The sequence below is a fragment of the Lobosporangium transversale genome, assembly GCF_002105155.1.
Source record: "Lobosporangium transversale strain NRRL 3116 chromosome Unknown BCR41scaffold_36, whole genome shotgun sequence".
Lineage (NCBI taxonomy): Eukaryota > Fungi > Mortierellomycota > Mortierellomycetes > Mortierellales > Mortierellaceae > Lobosporangium > Lobosporangium transversale.
The window spans coordinates 406,845-424,337 of NW_019029014.1; the positions used below are offsets into that span (position 1 = coordinate 406,845).

At 41.2% G+C, this 17,493-nt stretch overlaps 5 protein-coding genes and 1 non-coding gene across 6 annotated transcripts; 1 reads left to right on the forward strand and 5 right to left on the reverse strand.

Annotated features, from left to right (window-relative positions):
• Positions 1 to 63: 63 nt before the first annotated feature.
• On the reverse strand, positions 64 to 1,125 carry BCR41DRAFT_399115 (hypothetical protein; the record flags this gene model as incomplete). Its single annotated transcript, XM_022029022.1, has 1 exon — positions 64 to 1,125. One exon carries the CDS (start codon positions 1,123 to 1,125, stop codon positions 64 to 66), a length of 1,062 nt encoding a protein of 353 aa, XP_021878633.1.
• A 1,509-nt stretch (positions 1,126 to 2,634) lies between these two features.
• Positions 2,635 to 2,707, reverse strand: BCR41DRAFT_t119. Its single transcript has one exon. It is a non-coding gene; the product is annotated as a tRNA-Lys (tRNA).
• Positions 2,708 to 5,653: 2,946 nt separating this feature from the next.
• Positions 5,654 to 6,400, forward strand: BCR41DRAFT_411020 (hypothetical protein; the record flags this gene model as incomplete). The annotated part of the gene is made up of 2 exons (XM_022029443.1): positions 5,654 to 6,107; positions 6,180 to 6,400. The coding sequence occupies 2 exons, from the start codon at positions 5,654 to 5,656 to the stop codon at positions 6,398 to 6,400; spliced, it is 675 nt and encodes a 224-aa protein (XP_021878634.1).
• Positions 6,401 to 7,032: 632 nt separating this feature from the next.
• BCR41DRAFT_359139 (hypothetical protein) lies at positions 7,033 to 8,795 on the reverse strand. Its single transcript, XM_022025179.1, has 3 exons — positions 8,336 to 8,795; positions 7,674 to 8,238; positions 7,033 to 7,542 (listed from the first exon to the last, which is right to left on the reverse strand). Exons 1-3 carry the CDS (start codon positions 8,490 to 8,492, stop codon positions 7,059 to 7,061), a joined length of 1,206 nt encoding a protein of 401 aa, XP_021878635.1. The 5' UTR covers positions 8,493 to 8,795; the 3' UTR covers positions 7,033 to 7,058.
• Positions 8,796 to 12,293: 3,498 nt separating this feature from the next.
• BCR41DRAFT_144220 (hypothetical protein) lies at positions 12,294 to 13,617 on the reverse strand. Its single transcript, XM_022019554.1, has 3 exons — positions 13,391 to 13,617; positions 12,901 to 13,262; positions 12,294 to 12,755 (listed from the first exon to the last, which is right to left on the reverse strand). Exons 1-3 carry the CDS (start codon positions 13,540 to 13,542, stop codon positions 12,415 to 12,417), a joined length of 855 nt encoding a protein of 284 aa, XP_021878636.1. The 5' UTR covers positions 13,543 to 13,617; the 3' UTR covers positions 12,294 to 12,414.
• A 378-nt stretch (positions 13,618 to 13,995) lies between these two features.
• On the reverse strand, positions 13,996 to 17,448 carry BCR41DRAFT_359151 (carbamoyl-phosphate synthase L chain, ATP binding domain-domain-containing protein). Its single transcript, XM_022025180.1, has 8 exons — positions 17,210 to 17,448; positions 16,988 to 17,027; positions 16,744 to 16,846; positions 16,504 to 16,599; positions 15,943 to 16,304; positions 15,671 to 15,812; positions 14,359 to 15,540; positions 13,996 to 14,244 (listed from the first exon to the last, which is right to left on the reverse strand). The coding sequence occupies exons 1-8, from the start codon at positions 17,316 to 17,318 to the stop codon at positions 14,122 to 14,124; spliced, it is 2,157 nt and encodes a 718-aa protein (XP_021878637.1). The 5' UTR covers positions 17,319 to 17,448; the 3' UTR covers positions 13,996 to 14,121.
• Positions 17,449 to 17,493: the final 45 nt, after the last annotated feature.

Consider the following 17,493-nt stretch of genomic DNA (forward strand, 5'->3'; position numbering starts at 1 on the left):
TTGGTTTTTGATATATAAAAAATAAAAAAGTAAAAAAATAATTGCCTTTCTGTTTTGAACGGGTCAGTTAGAAAAAACGCGGAAGGAATTGGAAGCAATGTCCTCTTTGCAAAACCGGTCTTGGTTCACCTGGACGCCAAAAACGTTTGGAAACCCATGGCAGACCTCGTCGCCATACCCCATTGTCTTGACCAAGTATGTCAAAGCTGCTTGATCCTGTCGATGGTTCTCACGTGAGGACCCTTCAGGCGCGATACACTCCTTTGTCCTAGCACAGTTGACCCATTCCTTCATAATTCCATCTCTGATAGTGGTATTGTGAACATCAAACGCAACGACGGCCCCGTTACAGTTTGTTTCGTTTTCTGCAAAGCTGCGCCATGAATCATGATAATATTGTAGAAGGCCTTGATGGGTCCAGTCACGCATGGTACCCTGCGATTCAGGAGTCCACAGTCCGTACCGTTTTAAAAAGGTCGGCAACCAGCGTAGGAAAGCTACGCTGATTCTATTACCAGAATCGAGCCATAGCACAATCTTGGGTTCATAATTTTGAGGCTGAATAGTAATAGTAGGTGACCCCGGGTAGGTCTTGTCCGATATGTCTGATAGGCCCTGCATCTCTAACTTGGGATTTGGAGTTGAAACTGGTACTGAAGCTGAACCTGGATTTGCTGCTACTGCTATTACTGGTGGTGCTGGCTGATTCTTGGGTGCTGAAGCTGAGGCTGTTGTCAAGATTCTTTGACTGATCTCCTCAATCATACCAACTTTCCATCCGTATTGGCCTCTTGTCTCGGCGTCCAGTTGCCAGAATGAAGGGTAATTATTAAACTCAAAATCAATTACCTCATCTATAAGCCCAGCCTCGATCAATGCCTTGAACCGTCTCTTTTTTCGCTTGGTTGGACCCATTCCCATATTATAGACAACAATACGAGGTCGAATTTCGTACCCAGTACTCTGCTTAATTTCACTACCACCACCATCACCGCTATTGAGCCAATCTTCTTTGTATAGCTCTTTACTGTCAGTATTCTGGTCTATGTCATTTTGTAGGGCAAATTCCAGTTGATCTGCCGTCCTTGATTTGTCATTATCGAGTCCATCCAGATCTACATCCATGCCGAAAGAGCTTTTCTCTTTGTTTTTCTCCTTGCTGATGGTGTTTGAATGATTAATCTTTTGCTTTGAATTTGGATTTGGGCTTTTTTCTTTTGCCTTTTCTTTCGCTTTTCCTTTTGCTTTTATTTTTGGACGGATGTCTTCAAGGTCGAGACTTGACTCCACATAGGAAGCTCCTCTAGTGATACGTTGTTCCTTTAACCTGATGTCTTCCTGAATGGATGTGTTTAATTGAGCGAATGTGGTATTGAGATCATACAAAAACGCTTCGAGTGCACAGGCATGGTTCGCACTCACGGCAGTGACGATTGTGATTGGCACCTGTAAAGGTCGACGAGATTCCAGACTTGCCTCTACAGCATTGAATCGTATTCGTCGAGACTGTGGTCTTTCTGAAGAGCAGTTTTTTTTTTAAAAAAAAAAAAAAAAAAAATGAATGACATGGTACGAGGGCAAGAACAAATATTTTATTCGTTTATCTCTTCTTTTTTTTTTTTTTTAAAAAAAAAAAAAAAAAAAAAAAAAAAAAAAGGAAAAGGAAGAAATATTAATTGAACTAACCTTGTGAATACAAGTAAATTTGGAGGAGACCAAAGAATATGAGGAAAAACCCAAAGATGAGTTGAGATTGATGAAGTTGGAGAAGCCTTGTCAGTTGAATGAACATGGCATAGCTGAGTGGTGAATATCTAGAGAGCAAGAAAGAAAGAGACAAATAGTATATTTATATCGAAAAGGAAATAAAAAGCAGAAACATTGTAGTCGGTATAGTTCTGAATCCTCAGTTCCACGCGAAATTGCTCCGTGCACGACCGTTCTATAAACAAATATACTTTATGAAGTTACACGTAGATTTATGTCATTTATTACTAAAAGAGAGATGTACACTGTATAATATGCGCACCTTGCTCTTACCGCCTCCCCATATTGATTGACAGAACACACTTGTTCATTATAGTTTCCTCCAATTACTTTGCATTTGAGAAAGCTACTTGAAAGCCTAGCAGCCTGAATGGATCTGATGTGTAAATTTATAGTTCTTATCGTTCTCCGTGGTAACAGTGTTTAGGTATGGAATGTATATATGTGGGTGGTCTTTCAAATTGTTTAGATAGCTTTTTATCCTATCAGCGCTGGCCTCGGCCTCAAAGGAAACAAATGAAGATACGGCTTGAAACTCATTCCCTATGATCACATAAAACCTCATTTCAAAAAGAACTGAAAGGATAGAAAGCTTCCGACGGTATACAAAAGGCAAAGACTTCATTCTATAAAAAGCGTAGACGACTTTTTACGCCAGGTATTACCAATATATAACAGAGACATTAATATCTACGAATTGTTGCAGTTGTCTTCACTGTAAAATCACAGTTGCAACTGTTTCCAGCCATGAAAAAAGATATACCCTTGGACAGACTCGCCATTGTAGTTTGACTGATCAAGTGCAAAAAAAGGTATCAGAAGGTCACAAGTTCCCTTGCTGGTGACAGAATATAGAAGTAAAAGAATCGCCCAATGTGGGGGTCGAACCCACAACCTTGAGATTAAGAGTCTCACGCTCTACCGATTGAGCTAACCGGGCATTCGATACTAGAAGCTCTTGTTGAGATGGACGTTCCTAGAACATATATAAATCTATTTCAACATCCCTTATTTACAAGGTCTTATCTTCGTGAACTATCACGAAAATGGAAAACATTGGTCTATAACTGCAAGACATCCGAGTCCAATGGCTGAGTAGTATACTCGTCAGGGCACCCCCTGTCTAGACTAGGGGCCGGGTTCGAGTCCTGGTTAAGGCATATAAAGTGAAGCAAACATGTGCCAGGTCAGGGATTTGTCTGAGTTTTTATACTTTCTCTTCGAGACAGCCTAGTGTTCTCCGCTAAGGCTAAGATCGTGGGTGCACTACCCTAAGTCGCCTGGCTGGCCACACGTCTTAGTTATATATTCCACCCAGCCGAACCAGCGGTACATCTGGCAGCACATCCCCCATCCACCCACTTGACTAGGACAGCGATGATCACAAAGTTTGACGGAGTCCAAAGTAGAAATTTCAGACCAATCCCGCAAGATTTGGGTCCACATGCCAGTGGATTTGATCGAATAGAAAAAAAATTAAAAGTCGTCCTTAGCTAGAGTCGGCACGCCAGCCTCCGCGGCTTTTCACGGGCGCAACAGGCCACATCGGAAGGATGGACTTCGAGTACCGATCACGGTGTACATTGGTAGAGAAAAACATGGATACGAATTGGCTCCACAGCCATACCGTGCGAACTTTGAGAGTTTCACTTGTTTCATAGTTGAGGGCGATATCATTAATTTAGAGCGAGATTATGAAATAAAATTCCTCACCTCTGTGGGTTCTTGTTAACACGAAAAAAAAAAAAACTGCAAGACGTCCGACTATCCTTATTATCAAGTATCTATAATTGCAAGGTGTTTAGGAGGACTACATTTGGAAACTTTGGAGTTGCATATCGATGGTGTATGGGGAAGTACGACCCACCATGGCGATAGGAACGGCGATAGTGAGAGTGAGGAAGAGATAGGGCTATGGACTTACGCCCAAGTCCATTACTCAGAGTTGGAAAGCCGGTTTCAAGACAACAACAAGAATAATTAACATGGCCATAGAAGAATTCAGTCATACAGAAATCTGGAACAAACGGTGTAAAGTTACCGTTGAATGGGAAAAGGCTTGTGGGATCACTGCTATGAGCAAACACGTCGGAGGACGCAACTGTGTTAGGGAGTACAGACGTAGTAGCAATGATTTCCTTGTTCCTTCTCTGAGACAACGGCAGAAACTGAATGTGAGAGAGATCTACAAGATCGCAGATGACCGAGTCCGGGGCAGCTACTTTGGGAAAACTAAACTGGACGTGATGGAGCGGCTAGGTGGAATGAAGTTTTGATGACTATGGATAGCGGATAATTTGCCGCGTTGCGTAGCAGGTCACGTCGAAAAGGTGGATTTTGAGTATTAATCACGGCGGTCAGGGTTTATGAAATCATGGTGGTTACGAAGAGAGCCAGACTTGGAGGCAAATAGATTTGTCCTCGTGAGCCTTAAAAAATAAAAAATAATAATAGTAGTAACTTTGATAAAAAAGTGTCATGATAGAGCCTGGGGGGGGGGGGGGGGGAAGAAAAGACAAGAGTGGGAAGCGCCAAATTACACTGCACAGCCGAGTCGGATAAAGAGCGCGTAGGTAAAGGAAAGGGTAAAAAAGTATGAAAGAGAGAAGCGAGCAATTCTCTGAATTCTCGGCGCAGGGTTGATTTTTTTTTTTTTTTTTTTTTTTTGGGTACAAAACAGTTGATCTTCTGAAGGCTGTCTTTTCCATGCGAACAAGAATTAAAATAAATAAGTGAGTGCCGTCACACTACCGTTGGATATCTCGTGAGCAAACGCGCGCCAAGAGACACAGTATTGAGAGGCACAGGCGTAGCAGAGGTGGGTTCTTTGACTCTCACCAGGGACAGTGGCGAGCAGGTTGATGCAGATCAGCAGATGGCGGCAGGCTACCAACATCAAGTGGAATTGACGGTTATGGAGCGCCTGGGAAATTGTAAATTTTTGATGCTCGATGACTGCAGCTAAAGGAAAACCTTTGCGCACAACAGGCTTAGTAGAGAGTAGACCCCTGCCACAGGCCCACAGGGGGCCAGGGAAGTCTGCCTGGTGCTGGTATACTTCGAGGATAGGATGTTGTATTGTGCCAGTATGACTATGCGACTACAGTCGCAATGTTGGATACCGCTTCATTTGCGACCACGTGGGTTGATATTAAAAAAAAAAAAAAAAAAAAAAAAAAAAAGTGCTGCCATAACTTTCTATCAAAGGTTTGTACAGAAATGACGAATCGCGACATCCCTTCCAACCTACCATCTGCTCCCAAGTGCAAGCGGGATCCCTTGAAGGTATTAGAAAGCCGTTATAGTGGCACCATATAGTTGGGCTTTGCCCATTTTCCAAATATCTCTTGTATTCAAGAAATGTATTTGCATGATAAAGGATAGTATAGTACAGTTTTCCCGGAATACAAAACGCCTTTAATCCTTCCCCTTGACCTAAACTTTTACACCTATAATATTTATTTGAACAACGCCACAAATAAAACAACTGAAAACGCCGGGTGACGACATGTTTAGGTGTGATAACATCAGGAAGGCGAGGCTTCTGTTGCTGTCATATGAAAACCATAGAGAGGCGTTACTTGTGTACATGTACATTTCTGATGGACTTCAAATAGACGACGGCGGTAAGTGTTATTAATTCTACTTCGCCATACACTAACTTAAATATTGACATTATTTACTTTTTAGAAATGCAGCACTGATTTCTAAAGGCGCTAAAGGGAGTGATGGCGAAGCAGGAAAGGAATGAGTGACTGGACAAAGAAGTTGACAGAAGAAGTATGTAAATGACTGGATATAAAATACGATAGGAGTAATGAACAGCTGCACAAAAAAACCACTTTCTCTCGTCCTCTTGCGCTCCAGCAAGCCGCTTTAAAGTAAAATGCGAAAAACATATCTCTTTGCCTCAGCAATTGTGATCACTGTTACTATTGCAACTCCATTTCAATCGCCATTCTCCAATACGGGCAAGGAACTTGTAACAATCCAGGGCAATTTAGATGTTACTGGTAACTTCACTTCTGACAATATTAAATCCTCCGGCTGTATCCATTCCTCTGGCAATATTTATTCTTCTGGCAACATTAATTCCTCTGGCAATATCCACTCCTCTGGCAATATTAGCTCCTTCGGCAATATTAGCTCCTTCGGCAATATCCACTCTTCTGGCAGTATCAGTTCCTCAGAAAACATTGAATCCTATGGCAGTATCATTTCCGCTGATAATATTATCTCTAGCGGCTACATCTCGACTGAAAAATATGTTCATGTTAAAAAAGAATATACTATAGGAGAGAATTGCCCTACGAACGGCCTAATCGGAGTGGATAATACCGGTCAAGTTCTTTCTTGCCAAGCCGGGGCATGACGCAAATCATCAACCGTTCAAACGGGTACGGTCATTCGAGGACATGCTGAGAGAGCATTCCGCTTCCCAGCTGCCTTTGTTTCATGTGAGCCTCATGAGCGTGTGGTTGGTGGAGGAGGCGCATGCCAACAGCCAGATGGGTATATCTGGCTTATAGCTTCAAAACCAGTTGATAATGGTTGGCTTATTCAGTGTGATGGGGGAATGAAGCAACAGTGGGGTACTGCAAGTGTATGGGCCATTTGTTTCCACAGTGCATAAAGGATTCCGACAATAAAATTTTCAGTGCAGTTGGTGCAAAAACACTGATCCATCCTCTGTTATTACAAAGCGATGAAAGCATGAAATTAAGACTATTCTTATGAGTTTCATTCAAGGAATGAGACTTCGGCACATTAGTATAACACAATGTTGAACGAGGCATCAAAAGCAAAAGAGCTTTTAAGAACCAAAGACGCCTATTTAAACTTTGCAGATCATTTACATATCAAAATTGCGGACCAAGCGCATATCTGGAAATTGTAAATGGCTGGTTTATCGTTGCTTTTTGATCCTTTTACGTGTTCTCCCCATCATCCACATAGACCGTTATAGCATATACGATGACCTAGGATACATCTCACACGGTATAGACAACACACACACACACATATATATATATATGTATATAAACGCTTTATTTCGTCTATATTCTATGGCTTTGAAGGGCCATATTATATAAGTTAGTTTAAAAAAGATAAACTGTGGTTTTAGTTGTGGAAGTAATATTTAATACAAAGCAGCACACACACCTTGGCTCAGTTATAAAGTTGACTTTAAAGGTGATCCATATTTCACGACCGTTATGTTCTTTCACATATTGTCCCCTCTGAATATAAGTATATTTATGCAGGTTAACAAAACAGAATATTAACTTTATTTAATCTGCTTCTGGTGTTGACTCTCTATCAGAGTGACTATCTGACCCAGATCCAGATCTAGATCCAAAAATATCGAGCGAATCAATGAGTCGGCGCGTAACTGACTTATTTTTGACTGTTGTCGTTACTCCTGCTGCTTCTGCTTCTGCTCCTGCTTCCGTTGCTGCTCTTGCTTCTGCTCCTGACTTTAAAGATGTAATTGTTTCAGCCGAGACGCCTTCATGATCCACTATGAGAGGCATCTCCAAAGTATTAGGAGGGAGATTCACATCCATAAAGTAAACAGTGAAGCGGACAATATGTGAAATATTCAGCCAATCGAGGCTATGTTCTGAAGGAATCAATTGGAAATTGTCTAGGCGGATATCTAGTTCAAGGGGCTTTTTCCGACCAAAGTCCAGATCAAAATCCTCATTTTCGACCTTTTTGATCGAAGAAACCAGTCTAGAGCCTTTCACAGTGCATGAAGCTCCTGGCTCCTGACTAATTTTTATTTTTATTTTTTTTTGTAAAGAGATTATTAATGTTAGCGGCTGCTTTGAACAACACTAGGAACAAAAAGAATAGCAAGGGTAGAAGGAAGTGAGAAAAAAAAATGCTTAGAAACAACTTACGCATTCTCGACATTAGGATGACCTCGTTTGGTAGTATAGTTGATATCTTCTGTCTGAACAACAGCAATGTCGATTTCCTTGATCATAAAAGACTTGTGACGAGCCTTCATATCGACTGTGGCACGAAGCTTCTCTTGATTCAATGAAATTCGTGAAGGTATTGTCACCTTGCACCGGAACTGTTTTGGTAAATCTGTGGACGCTGTCAACAATGGTGTGCTTGATTGATCTTCAGAAGCACCAACAGTAGTAGGGATGGGTCGACGAAGGATCAAGTCATGCTTTACAATTCGTGTGGATGAAAAGATAGAGTCGCGTTGCAAAGTTGCATGGATCTCATATTTCCAGTCAATGTAGTGAGTATCCAGTTTGTTGATTAGGGTTGGGGGAAGGACATCAGGATGTGGTAGGTCAATACGGAAAGGAAGATATTGTGTGCCTGACTCTGGAACTCTGATTGTGCCATGCCCTTCAGTATCATTGGCTGCAATCAAATCGAATGTGGATCCTACAAGGCGCTCATGGACAATTACAGGCTTGGTATCGATATTTAATGCCACTCCAACTATTACAAGGCGTTAAATTATAAAGATTAAGAATAAATATTGGATCTCTATTTCATATCACCATAAATTTATTCCATGAATAAATAAATAACATACTGTGTCCATGGATGTCCACCTTTGCCACTTTGAACTTCTCAGGGCTATCCAATTGGAGCACGATATCGCCAGTTAACGTTTGCAACTGGCTCTTTGTATCAAGCTCAACAATGAAGGGCTGTTCGGTATTGAGAATGATATCAAAAGTGAAACCCATGTTGAATTATATACGTGCAAAGAATGGATGATAAATGTATGTGGATGGTTAAGGGGGCGTAATGAACTTCAGAAATGTGTGAGGAAATTAAGAATGGGTATAATAGGAATAGAATATGCTGTGAGAAACGATAGGGAAAAGAGAAAGAAATGCTCCTTTTTATACTGTCTTTTAGTAAATCGACCGCGGGCCAAAAGCAGTTCAATTATCCCTTTTTGTATTTTATCTGCACAGTAGTAAGTTTACTTCAAGTGGGCGAAGGCATAAAGTGGCAAAAAAAATTCAAACTAATCGTTCCAATACTGCTCTTCAAATTTTTTTTTTTTTTTTTTTTTTTAATACTTTCGTCTGACAAATACATTGTACTCTCCAACCCAATTTTACATTGCTTTTTTTTTTTTTTTTTTTTTTTTTTTTTCACTCTTTGAGTCTTGAAGGATTGGTGGGCATCCAAGTTGATTGTCCTTGATACTTGAATCACAAATAACTTTACCTCCTTCGGACAAAGAACAGAGATGATCATCATGCACCATGACTTAATTGGCATACGCCTCCTACGCCTCCCATCCCTTTTTTTAAAAAAGGAGCTCAGCCCAACTTGGCAATATTTTTCTAGGTCCTTCTGTTACAGACCAAGCAGGCAGGTAAGATGACGATCGATATAAAAACATGTATTCATTACCAAGAAAGCCTGTCAGGAGGACAAACACAGCTGCCATCTTTAAATTGTTTCCGCAGTATATACAGTACAAGCTTCGCATGTTACAAAAGGAAAAGAAAAAAACTCTATCTGGCTTAGATGATGTGGCAGGGTAAAAAGATATATTTGTACATTTTGCCAGAGGACGTTGAAGCGGCTTTTGGCTTTAGTTTAGTCAGAGCTTCGGGTCAGATGGATAACATTTAATGGGAGTCTCCATCATGGGTTTATGATGCAAAAAAAGAGAGCTCCTGCATGTGTAACTGTTTTCTTTTTCTTTTTTTTTTTTTTTAATGCGGAGTTATCTTGCTTCGCCAACAACTGTACATGTATATATATACAATGTAAGCAAAAACTTTGTTCCCACCTCGGCAAGACTTTAATTGTCCCTCGCGTGAGGTGGATTTATGCTCCCGAGCTTCCCCTTTTTTTTTTTTTTTTTTTTTTTTTGGCAGGAACATTAATAATGCGTGGAAACTTACACGTATCACAAAACTAGAAAAAGATTACAATATCGCGTGGTGCGAAAGGATCGACTAATTGTCTTACAGATTTATAATGTTTTTTTATGTATAAAAAGGAACAATCTGCACTCTTCCTACAAGGTGAGTTTATCAGGAAAAGGTGCTGTGGCTGCTATAAGTCGTTCGCCCTCATAGTTATAATCTGGCGGTAAATCATCTGCAAGGTCTGGGACAATGGGCTCCCGTTCCGGATATACTTCACGATAGAGTTGTTGTCGGGTACTCATGCTCATGCGAGTCGTATTTGAGTCTAGGAGAGTTGAATGGTCATCCTCTGTTCCATAATCTGGAGGCGTCACACCCTCAGGTGCAGGCTGGAATGACCACAATTCCTCTAGTATATTGCCGATCTGGAAGGGTGCCATGACTACTAATGGACGGATCGTAGAATCTGCAAACACAATAGTAAAGCGGATCCCATGACTGATTTTGATCCAATCTAAAGATTCACTTGGCAGTAGCTCGCTTGTTTTAAGCTCCAAATCTAATTCAATCGCAACCTCTCGACCCCATGCGGTCGTGAATTCCTCTTGATCTGGATTTTGAACTGTCACTTGTTTGCTCAGTACTCTAGCAGTATCGGTATCGACCTGAACTTCACTTTCGCTATCGCTGCGGAGTATATCCATTGATGGTGAGGTGGTCTCTATAATCGTTGAATGGCTATTCATTGTATGCAATGGTGAATAAGTTTATTTTTTTTCTGTTGGAGAGAGGAAGCTGGCGGCACATTAGATACTTTAAAAACAAACTTGCCTTTGACGCATGCGTCGCACAGAATCAGTGATCTTCTTTGCATTAAAAGTCACTTTCTCTATTTGAATGATATGCGCAAGGATCTCTTTCACTCCATATGTTTGGTGAAACGGATGCAAGTAGATGCTCAGACGGACTGTTGTTTCCTGGCAGCTAATAAATTTGGGAGCATATATTGAACATTCAAAATTTCCTGGACGCCTGGCGCCATATCGAACATTGGACGTATCCGAAGGTGGGACGTGGACTCGTTTGAGATAAAGAGGCTGCCTTTGAACTTTCCGTCGAGCAAATAGCCCTGTGGGCACTGCAAGGGTCACTAATTCGTATCCCCAGACAACAGCGCCTGATTTGAGTTTGGAACCTGCAGCTGAACTGGCAAGGTCGCCTGGAAGGGTAATTCGAAATGGAAAAGAGTATTCACCTGGCAGATAGGGAGTCGTTGCGCTGATGACGTTGAATTCTGAGCGTGAGATCGTAACAGCTTCACTCTTCATCGTTACCATGGTTGTACTGTAGGTAATGAAAGCTATTATTGTGATCGTTTAAAGTGGGAAAAATCGACGACACCCTGCTAAGTTTTCTCTTTTCTTGTTCCTCTTTCCCCATTATATTACGATCCTACGATTGTTCCATCATTGACCCCTACATATTGTCATTCATTTTATGATACCTGCTCCAACAAAGGCCACTAGTAATTGTTTTAGCTGAATAGCTTTTTGAACGCTTAGGCGGAGAGTTCCAGTGATTTCATGTTGGATAACTGTGCTGGGTGGACCAAGGAACTCGATTACATTGGGCTCCTTAGTATCCAGGACTGCTTCGATAGTGAACGACATTGGTTGGTTGAGAAATCTCCTTGCTAAACTATGATTGAAGTGCGATGAGCTATGCGCAGCAGGAAAAAAAAAAAAAAAAAAAAAAAAAAAAGACGCGTAAGGTGTGTAGCATCAAAAGTTGGTGGCGGTGGCAAACATAAAAATTTGGAATTGAGGCTCCTAATGCATTGGAATGAATAAAATGAGGCGAATGAGACAAAAAGAGAGAGAAACCATGCGTTACCAACAGCTCACTGTTCTCATTGCCCGTTTTTCTTTTCCTTTTTCTTTTTCTTTTCTTTTCTTTTTTTTTTTTTAACGATGATACGAAGATATAAACAACACCCTGTCTGAGTTGAGTCACAAGAGAGATTTTGGTTTTTCTTGCCTTTCTTTCTTCAGTCGTTATTCACGCACCCAGAGGCATGAGCACACACAAAACATACATGGTACCACCAAATAATGCCCTAAAAGAAGATTAAGATGATTGCGCGAAAATATAGTGTAAACAGGTACATACACAAATAGATTGTGAATGGGCATTTTACTGTTCTGGCTATTCCTGACAGTGTTCTTATCAATTGACTGAGAAAAGCAAGGATAAAAAATGTGTTGCATAAGGAGTTTGCTCCGGACCCAAGCCTTAAATGAGTGCAACAAAACTTGATAAACGACAGTACGAAGTTCATGATTGTCCATCAATCCAATTCACTCAATCCTAATCCAATCAAAATGATGCTTCTCAAACAGAAACACAATAAAGCAAAGTTGCTTTATTTCCTCTGCAGCCATGTGCCATGTGGGTAAGACTTCTCCTTTCATTTCAACGGGCGCTTAAAACGAAAGCATTCATTTTCCGGGATTGGAGTGTATTGACATTAAGCTAATGAACGTTGCCATTTTTTTTTTTTTTTTTTTTTTTTTTAAAAATGCTAATTTACACAAAAATTAAGAAAAGGCTTTGACTTCATTGATGACAAAGTTCTAGTCTAAATGAGGGATGGGCGTTTTTTAGAGTATCATTCATTATCTGTTTCATTCATGTAGTTTTTTTTTATCGTTGAATTCAAGCTTTTATTTAAAAAAGGGAATCGTTAAGACAGTTATTCATCATATTTGTTTTATTATATAGCACGCCTTCCATCCCGCCTGTCCACCCCTCTATTTTTACTGTCCAAACTTCTTCTCCTCCTTTGCAAAGGTGGTGAATTGGGATCTGGTCCTCCAGTAGCGCCTCTCATGTTCGCATCGAGTTCCTCAGGGCTCGGCCCAGTACCCTTCATATTCCCGAACCCATCTCCAGGATAATAGTCGTACGGGTATCCTGGCATGTTTGCTAGCCGCAATGATGTACTGGCAACTTCAGGGGGTAGACCACCTTGTGGAACTTTTCCTGTAATCTTGATGTCAGCACAGCTCATATAGTACTCTGGTACCGCTCCCACAGCACCAGTCCAACTCCATGCTGACGTGACGAAGGGCAAAAAAAAAAAAGACATGGAAAAGGAAAGGGGAGGGCAAAGCGAAAATTAATCACAAATAATTGTCTCACATTTATAAACCATATTGTAATCATGCTTTGGTTTGCTTTTTTCGCCTTTTTAATTTACCAAAGATACAGTTATCACAGGAAGGCAAGTTATCTGGTAGCTTGACAGGCCATTCATAAAGCAGGTCGGGACAGGATTTGTGGTACCGTGCAAAGACTCCGAAAGTCTTTCCTTGATCATAACTTAAACTAAACTCACACAATCCTCCTGAGTGGCGTGCCTGATCCGATGTTGGCAACGGAGTTGGTTGTCCAGGCAACCCAAACTCAGAACTAGCAAAACGAACGTTGACAATCTGACCTGCCTCAAACGTTTGAGTGATTTGTTTGTCTGGAGGGTAGTTTCCACAGGGAAATATTTTCCTGCCACCAGCACACCCATCGTACAAAGGTGCATTGGTACAATCATGATCTAGGAACTCTCTAACGGATGGTTTTGTTTTTAAATATGATAGTAACAGTAAAGAGGTTCAGTCAAAATATCACGGACTCATTGATAAAGGATCAGAAAAGTTGAGCAAAAAGAAATTATTTCCTATCATTTCACTTACGCGTTTGGGTTTGCAGGATGTCCTCTTGGTAATGGATATATCATTGTCACATGTGCGTTGACGTGGTGCAAGAAAGTTGCAACCATCAAACTGCTTGCGAGTACAAGGCTCCACCTGTTGCGGAGCATTAGCTTTTTGTGTTGTGGAAGCATATTTTTGTGTGTGTATATGTATATGTATATCAAGTAACAACAAGGGGCTAGTTCGTCAATGATTCTATTAAAGAGAGAAGAAACAAAAAAAAAAAAAAAGAAAATCCATTTTATGATTTTCACTGTCCTTTTATGTCAAGACTTGGGCGAAGCCTTATTCTTTATTTCTTTTCGTCATTTGATCAAGATCGCGCTGCTAATGGACATTGTTCTATTTACTGTGGTCTTTTTTTTTTTTTTTTTTTTTTTGTTTGGACATAGCCAAAGGCTCCGCCCTGCGTAGAGTCCCGCGGAGTGGTCACTCTCTCAAAATAGGGGCCTCTTCATTATCTCAGCCCAGCAGCCCAAATCGTGAAAGGGAAACATGCACTCAGGTGCAGCGCATGAATGAAAAACATGTCGATGAGGACAAAAAAGGACAAAAAAGGACTTGCATGAATAAAGGAAAAACTACCTTTGTATATATACTTATGCGTTGTGTTGTTTATTACGAAGTTCCAAATTCTAGATCGATGATTTCCCAAGTTTTATCTAAATCACATAGTATGTACGTACTCAAAACTCGACTCTTTTTCATAGTTATGCCTCCTTGGCGCCTTCAGCTTCTTCGAATGCAATAAGTGACTTGTTCTCTGCAACCATTTCACCAACGTTGAAGTACACATGAGAGATAACACCGTCAATAGGCGACTTGATGACATGCTGAATTTTCGAGAGATATAAAAAAGATTTGGAAGGTTTGTTAGATATTCAAGCAAAAAGGAAGAAAAGCAAAAAAAACACAAAAGAAAACACTAACAGTAAAAAAATCATTACCTCCATCTTCATAGCTTCCAAAATGACCAAATTCTGACCCTTGATGACCTTATCGCCAGGTTTGCACATGACTTGTGAAATCTTGCAGGGCATGGGTGTGCGTAAACTTCCAGCCTTCTCCTCCTTGCCAACTGTCAAGAATTTGGGCTGAGGAATATCCAATGTGACCTTGCCCTCCTCTGCAAAGACTACGACCTGATCACCTTCCTGAACAATACTGGTCTTGTAACGACGATTCTCAATCTCGGCAAGGATACTACTCTCACCGGCTAACTTGGCCATGACCTTATTAAAGACTGTGGTCTTGTTGGGAGTCTGTACACGAACATTGTAGGTTCCATCTCTGTTGAACTCGACAGCGACTTTTACATCCTGATCCTCGAGTTTGAATGCCAAGTTCTGCTCGCTCAGTTGATTTAAGCGCAATCCAGAGTTGAGAGTAAATGGTGAGGTTGCGTCCTCAGCAGCCAAGGCAGCCTGCTTTGAAGCCTCTAAATCCCTCAGCACCATAGACAACGAGGCCTGAGCGACTGTGGCAGGATCAAGGGGAGGAGCCGGCTTGAACATATCGCTCTCGTATTTCTTGATGAATCCAGTCTCAACATCTCCAGCAATGAATGCAGGATGAGCAGCAAGGGTCTTCAAGAACTCAATGTTGGTGTTCAGTCCTACAACCTCATACTCGCTCAAGGCCTTTCTTAAGATACGAAGGGCAGCAGTTCTGTTTTCACCATGGACAACCAATTTGGCAATCATGGGGTCGTAGTGAACCGAAATCTCATCTCCTTGCACAAAGCCAGTTTCCAGACGCACACTCTCAGAAGCATCAGGAGTCTTGACATGCAACAGAGGACCGACATCGGGCAAGAAGTTGTTGGCAGGGTTCTCAGCATAAATACGAGCTTCGAAAGCCCAGCCGTCCTTCTTGAGGTCTTCCTGAAGCTTGGGCAACCTGTTTCCGGCAGCGATCTCGAGCTGCCACTGAACAAGATCGGTGTTTGTAATCATCTCTGTGATAGGATGCTCAACCTGAAGACGTGTATTCATCTCCATAAAGTAGAATTTTTGATCTGTGTTATCCATGATGAACTCGACTGTCCCTGCACCGACATAGTTGACGGCCTTGGCTGCAGCCACAGCCTTCTCACCCAGCTCACGTCTAAGCTCTTCTGAAAGACCAGGCTAAAAAAAGACAAAGCAAGGAAGGTTTCTCTTTAGGGTGATGTTTCTTCTCCATCGCCAATGATACAATGCATACCCATAACCCATTTAGGGGGAGATAGTTTTTTCCCCTTCCACAATATGGACCTACAGCAGGAGCCTCCTCAAGAATCTTTTGATGTCTTCGCTGAACACTGCAATCGCGCTCAAAGAGGTAGACGGCATTTCCGAGGGTATCTGCAAATACTTGGACTTCAACGTGACGAGGAGTGACCAAGTATTTTTCAATGAGACTAAAAATCAAAAAATGGGACAGTTGACATTGAAGAATTAATACATATAAACAATCAAACTATATGAAAGCAAAAGAAAAGGAAAAAAATAAAGAAAAGAAAAAAAAATGTTGACCTTTCATCAACTTACACCTTATCATCACTAAATGACTTCATGGCCTCACGTCTTGAGCTTTCTAACATGATCTCGAAATCTTCAGGGGTCTCGACGATACGCATACCCTTTCCTCCACCACCCTTGATAGCTTTGATCAAGACAGGGTATCCGATCTTGTCTGCTTCGGCCTTCAGGAAAGCAACATCCTGGTTATCGCCGTGGTATCCAGGGACAACGGGGACCTTGGCAGCTTCCATAATGAATTTGGACTCGCTCTTTGATCCCATGGAGGTCATGGCACTGGCAGGGGGTCCAATGAAGGTGATCTTCTCTTGGGCTAGGCGATCCGCAAATCCAGGGTTCTCGGACAAGAAACCATAGCCAGGATGGATGGCCTACATAGTGTTATGGAATATATGCATACAAAAAAAATAGGGGTTGTGGTTGTGTATGAGATTCATCGGATGTACAAAAATCAAATGAAATGTGGAGGTGGATTGGTTAAGTGTATAAAGTGTCAATAAGCTCTTTTATGATTTGACTTTTATTTTAAGTAGCGTACGAAAAAAAAAAAAAAAAAAAAAAAACCAGTACCTGTGCTCCACTTTTTCTTGCAATCTCAATAATTTTATCAACCTTCAAATAGCTCTCGGCAGAAGGCGCTGGTCCGATATTGTAGGCCTCATCCGCCTAAATAAGCGAGAAGAAAAAAAAAAAGTGAGAAATCGAAGTATTGAGGATTCCATTGTTTATTATTATTAATATTATTTTTTTTCCGAGAAAGAAAAAAAAAAGCAATTGAGAGAAAGATAGGGGGTCGTGAGAATTTTTTACCATTTTAACATGAAGAGCATTCCTGTCAGCATCGCTGAAGACTGCAACTGTCTTGATTCCAAGCTTTTTAGCAGTTTTCATGATTCTGCAAGCGATTTCACCACTAAAGAACAAAAAACAGATCAAACAAGTTAAAAAAGTGAGCATGCGGGTCAGTTCTTGACCTATACGGCTTTCCTTCTAAAGTGTTAAATATATTTGGATCAGATAAACAAAAGACAACCAAACAATGCGTTCAACATACCGGTTGGCAATGAGGATCTTGTCAAATAAAGGCTTGCGCTCTAATGTTCGGAATGAGATGTAAAAAAAAAAAAACCATTAGGCGTGCATTATGCATTGTGGAATTAGAGCTGATGAACAGACATCAGATGTCGAATGTCATTAGGCTGATCGCCATGACAAACGCAAAGATCCCCCCTGGATAGCCTGAGACATTAATGTAAAGGAGAAAGGGAAAGAGTACCAATTTCTGTAGTGTACCAACGGAAAGGAGTCCTTGAAATTGGGTTGACAGATGTTCCCCAGCGCATGCGAAGCGCTGCTCTGTTAGCAGACAGCATGAAGGCAGACATGATGTGTAAGTGGATGGAACTGATTGCCAGAAGAGAAGAGAGAGAGTGGAGAAATAAAATACACAATGGACAGAAAGAGAGAGAGGGGAAGGCAGTGGAGGGTGAGAAAAAAAATGTAAAGTGGGGAAACTTATGGCCAAATGGTGTTTCGTCTCCAAAATTCCCACGCACCCTA

What these genes read in the sequence shown, in the direction of transcription:
- BCR41DRAFT_359139 (XM_022025179.1), bottom strand. Translation starts at nt 8,492, where the DNA reads ATGGGTTTCACTTTTGATATCATTCTCAATACCGAACAGCCCTTCATT. An exon ending in GGTGGACATCCATGGACACA is followed by an intron (nt 8,239 to 8,335) that starts GTATGTTATTTA and finishes GCCTTGTAATAG; the next exon opens with TTGGAGTGGCATTAAATATC. An exon ending in CATCCTAATGTCGAGAATGC is followed by an intron (nt 7,543 to 7,673) that starts GTAAGTTGTTTC and finishes AATAAAAATTAG; the next exon opens with TCAGGAGCCAGGAGCTTCAT.
- BCR41DRAFT_359151 (XM_022025180.1), bottom strand. Translation starts at nt 17,318, where the DNA reads ATGTCTGCCTTCATGCTGTCTGCTAACAGAGCAGCGCTTCGCATGCGC. An exon ending in ATGCTCTTCATGTTAAAATG is followed by an intron (nt 16,600 to 16,743) that starts GTAAAAAATTCT and finishes TCGCTTATTTAG; the next exon opens with GCGGATGAGGCCTACAATAT. An exon ending in CAAGAAAAAGTGGAGCACAG is followed by an intron (nt 16,305 to 16,503) that starts GTACTGGTTTTT and finishes AACACTATGTAG; the next exon opens with GCCATCCATCCTGGCTATGG.
- BCR41DRAFT_144220 (XM_022019554.1), bottom strand. Translation starts at nt 13,542, where the DNA reads ATGCTTCCACAACACAAAAAGCTAATGCTCCGCAACAGGTGGAGCCTT. An exon ending in CATCCTGCAAACCCAAACGC is followed by an intron (nt 13,263 to 13,390) that starts GTAAGTGAAATG and finishes ACCATCCGTTAG; the next exon opens with AGAGTTCCTAGATCATGATT. An exon ending in CTGTGATAACTGTATCTTTG is followed by an intron (nt 12,756 to 12,900) that starts GTAAATTAAAAA and finishes TCGTCACGTCAG; the next exon opens with CATGGAGTTGGACTGGTGCT.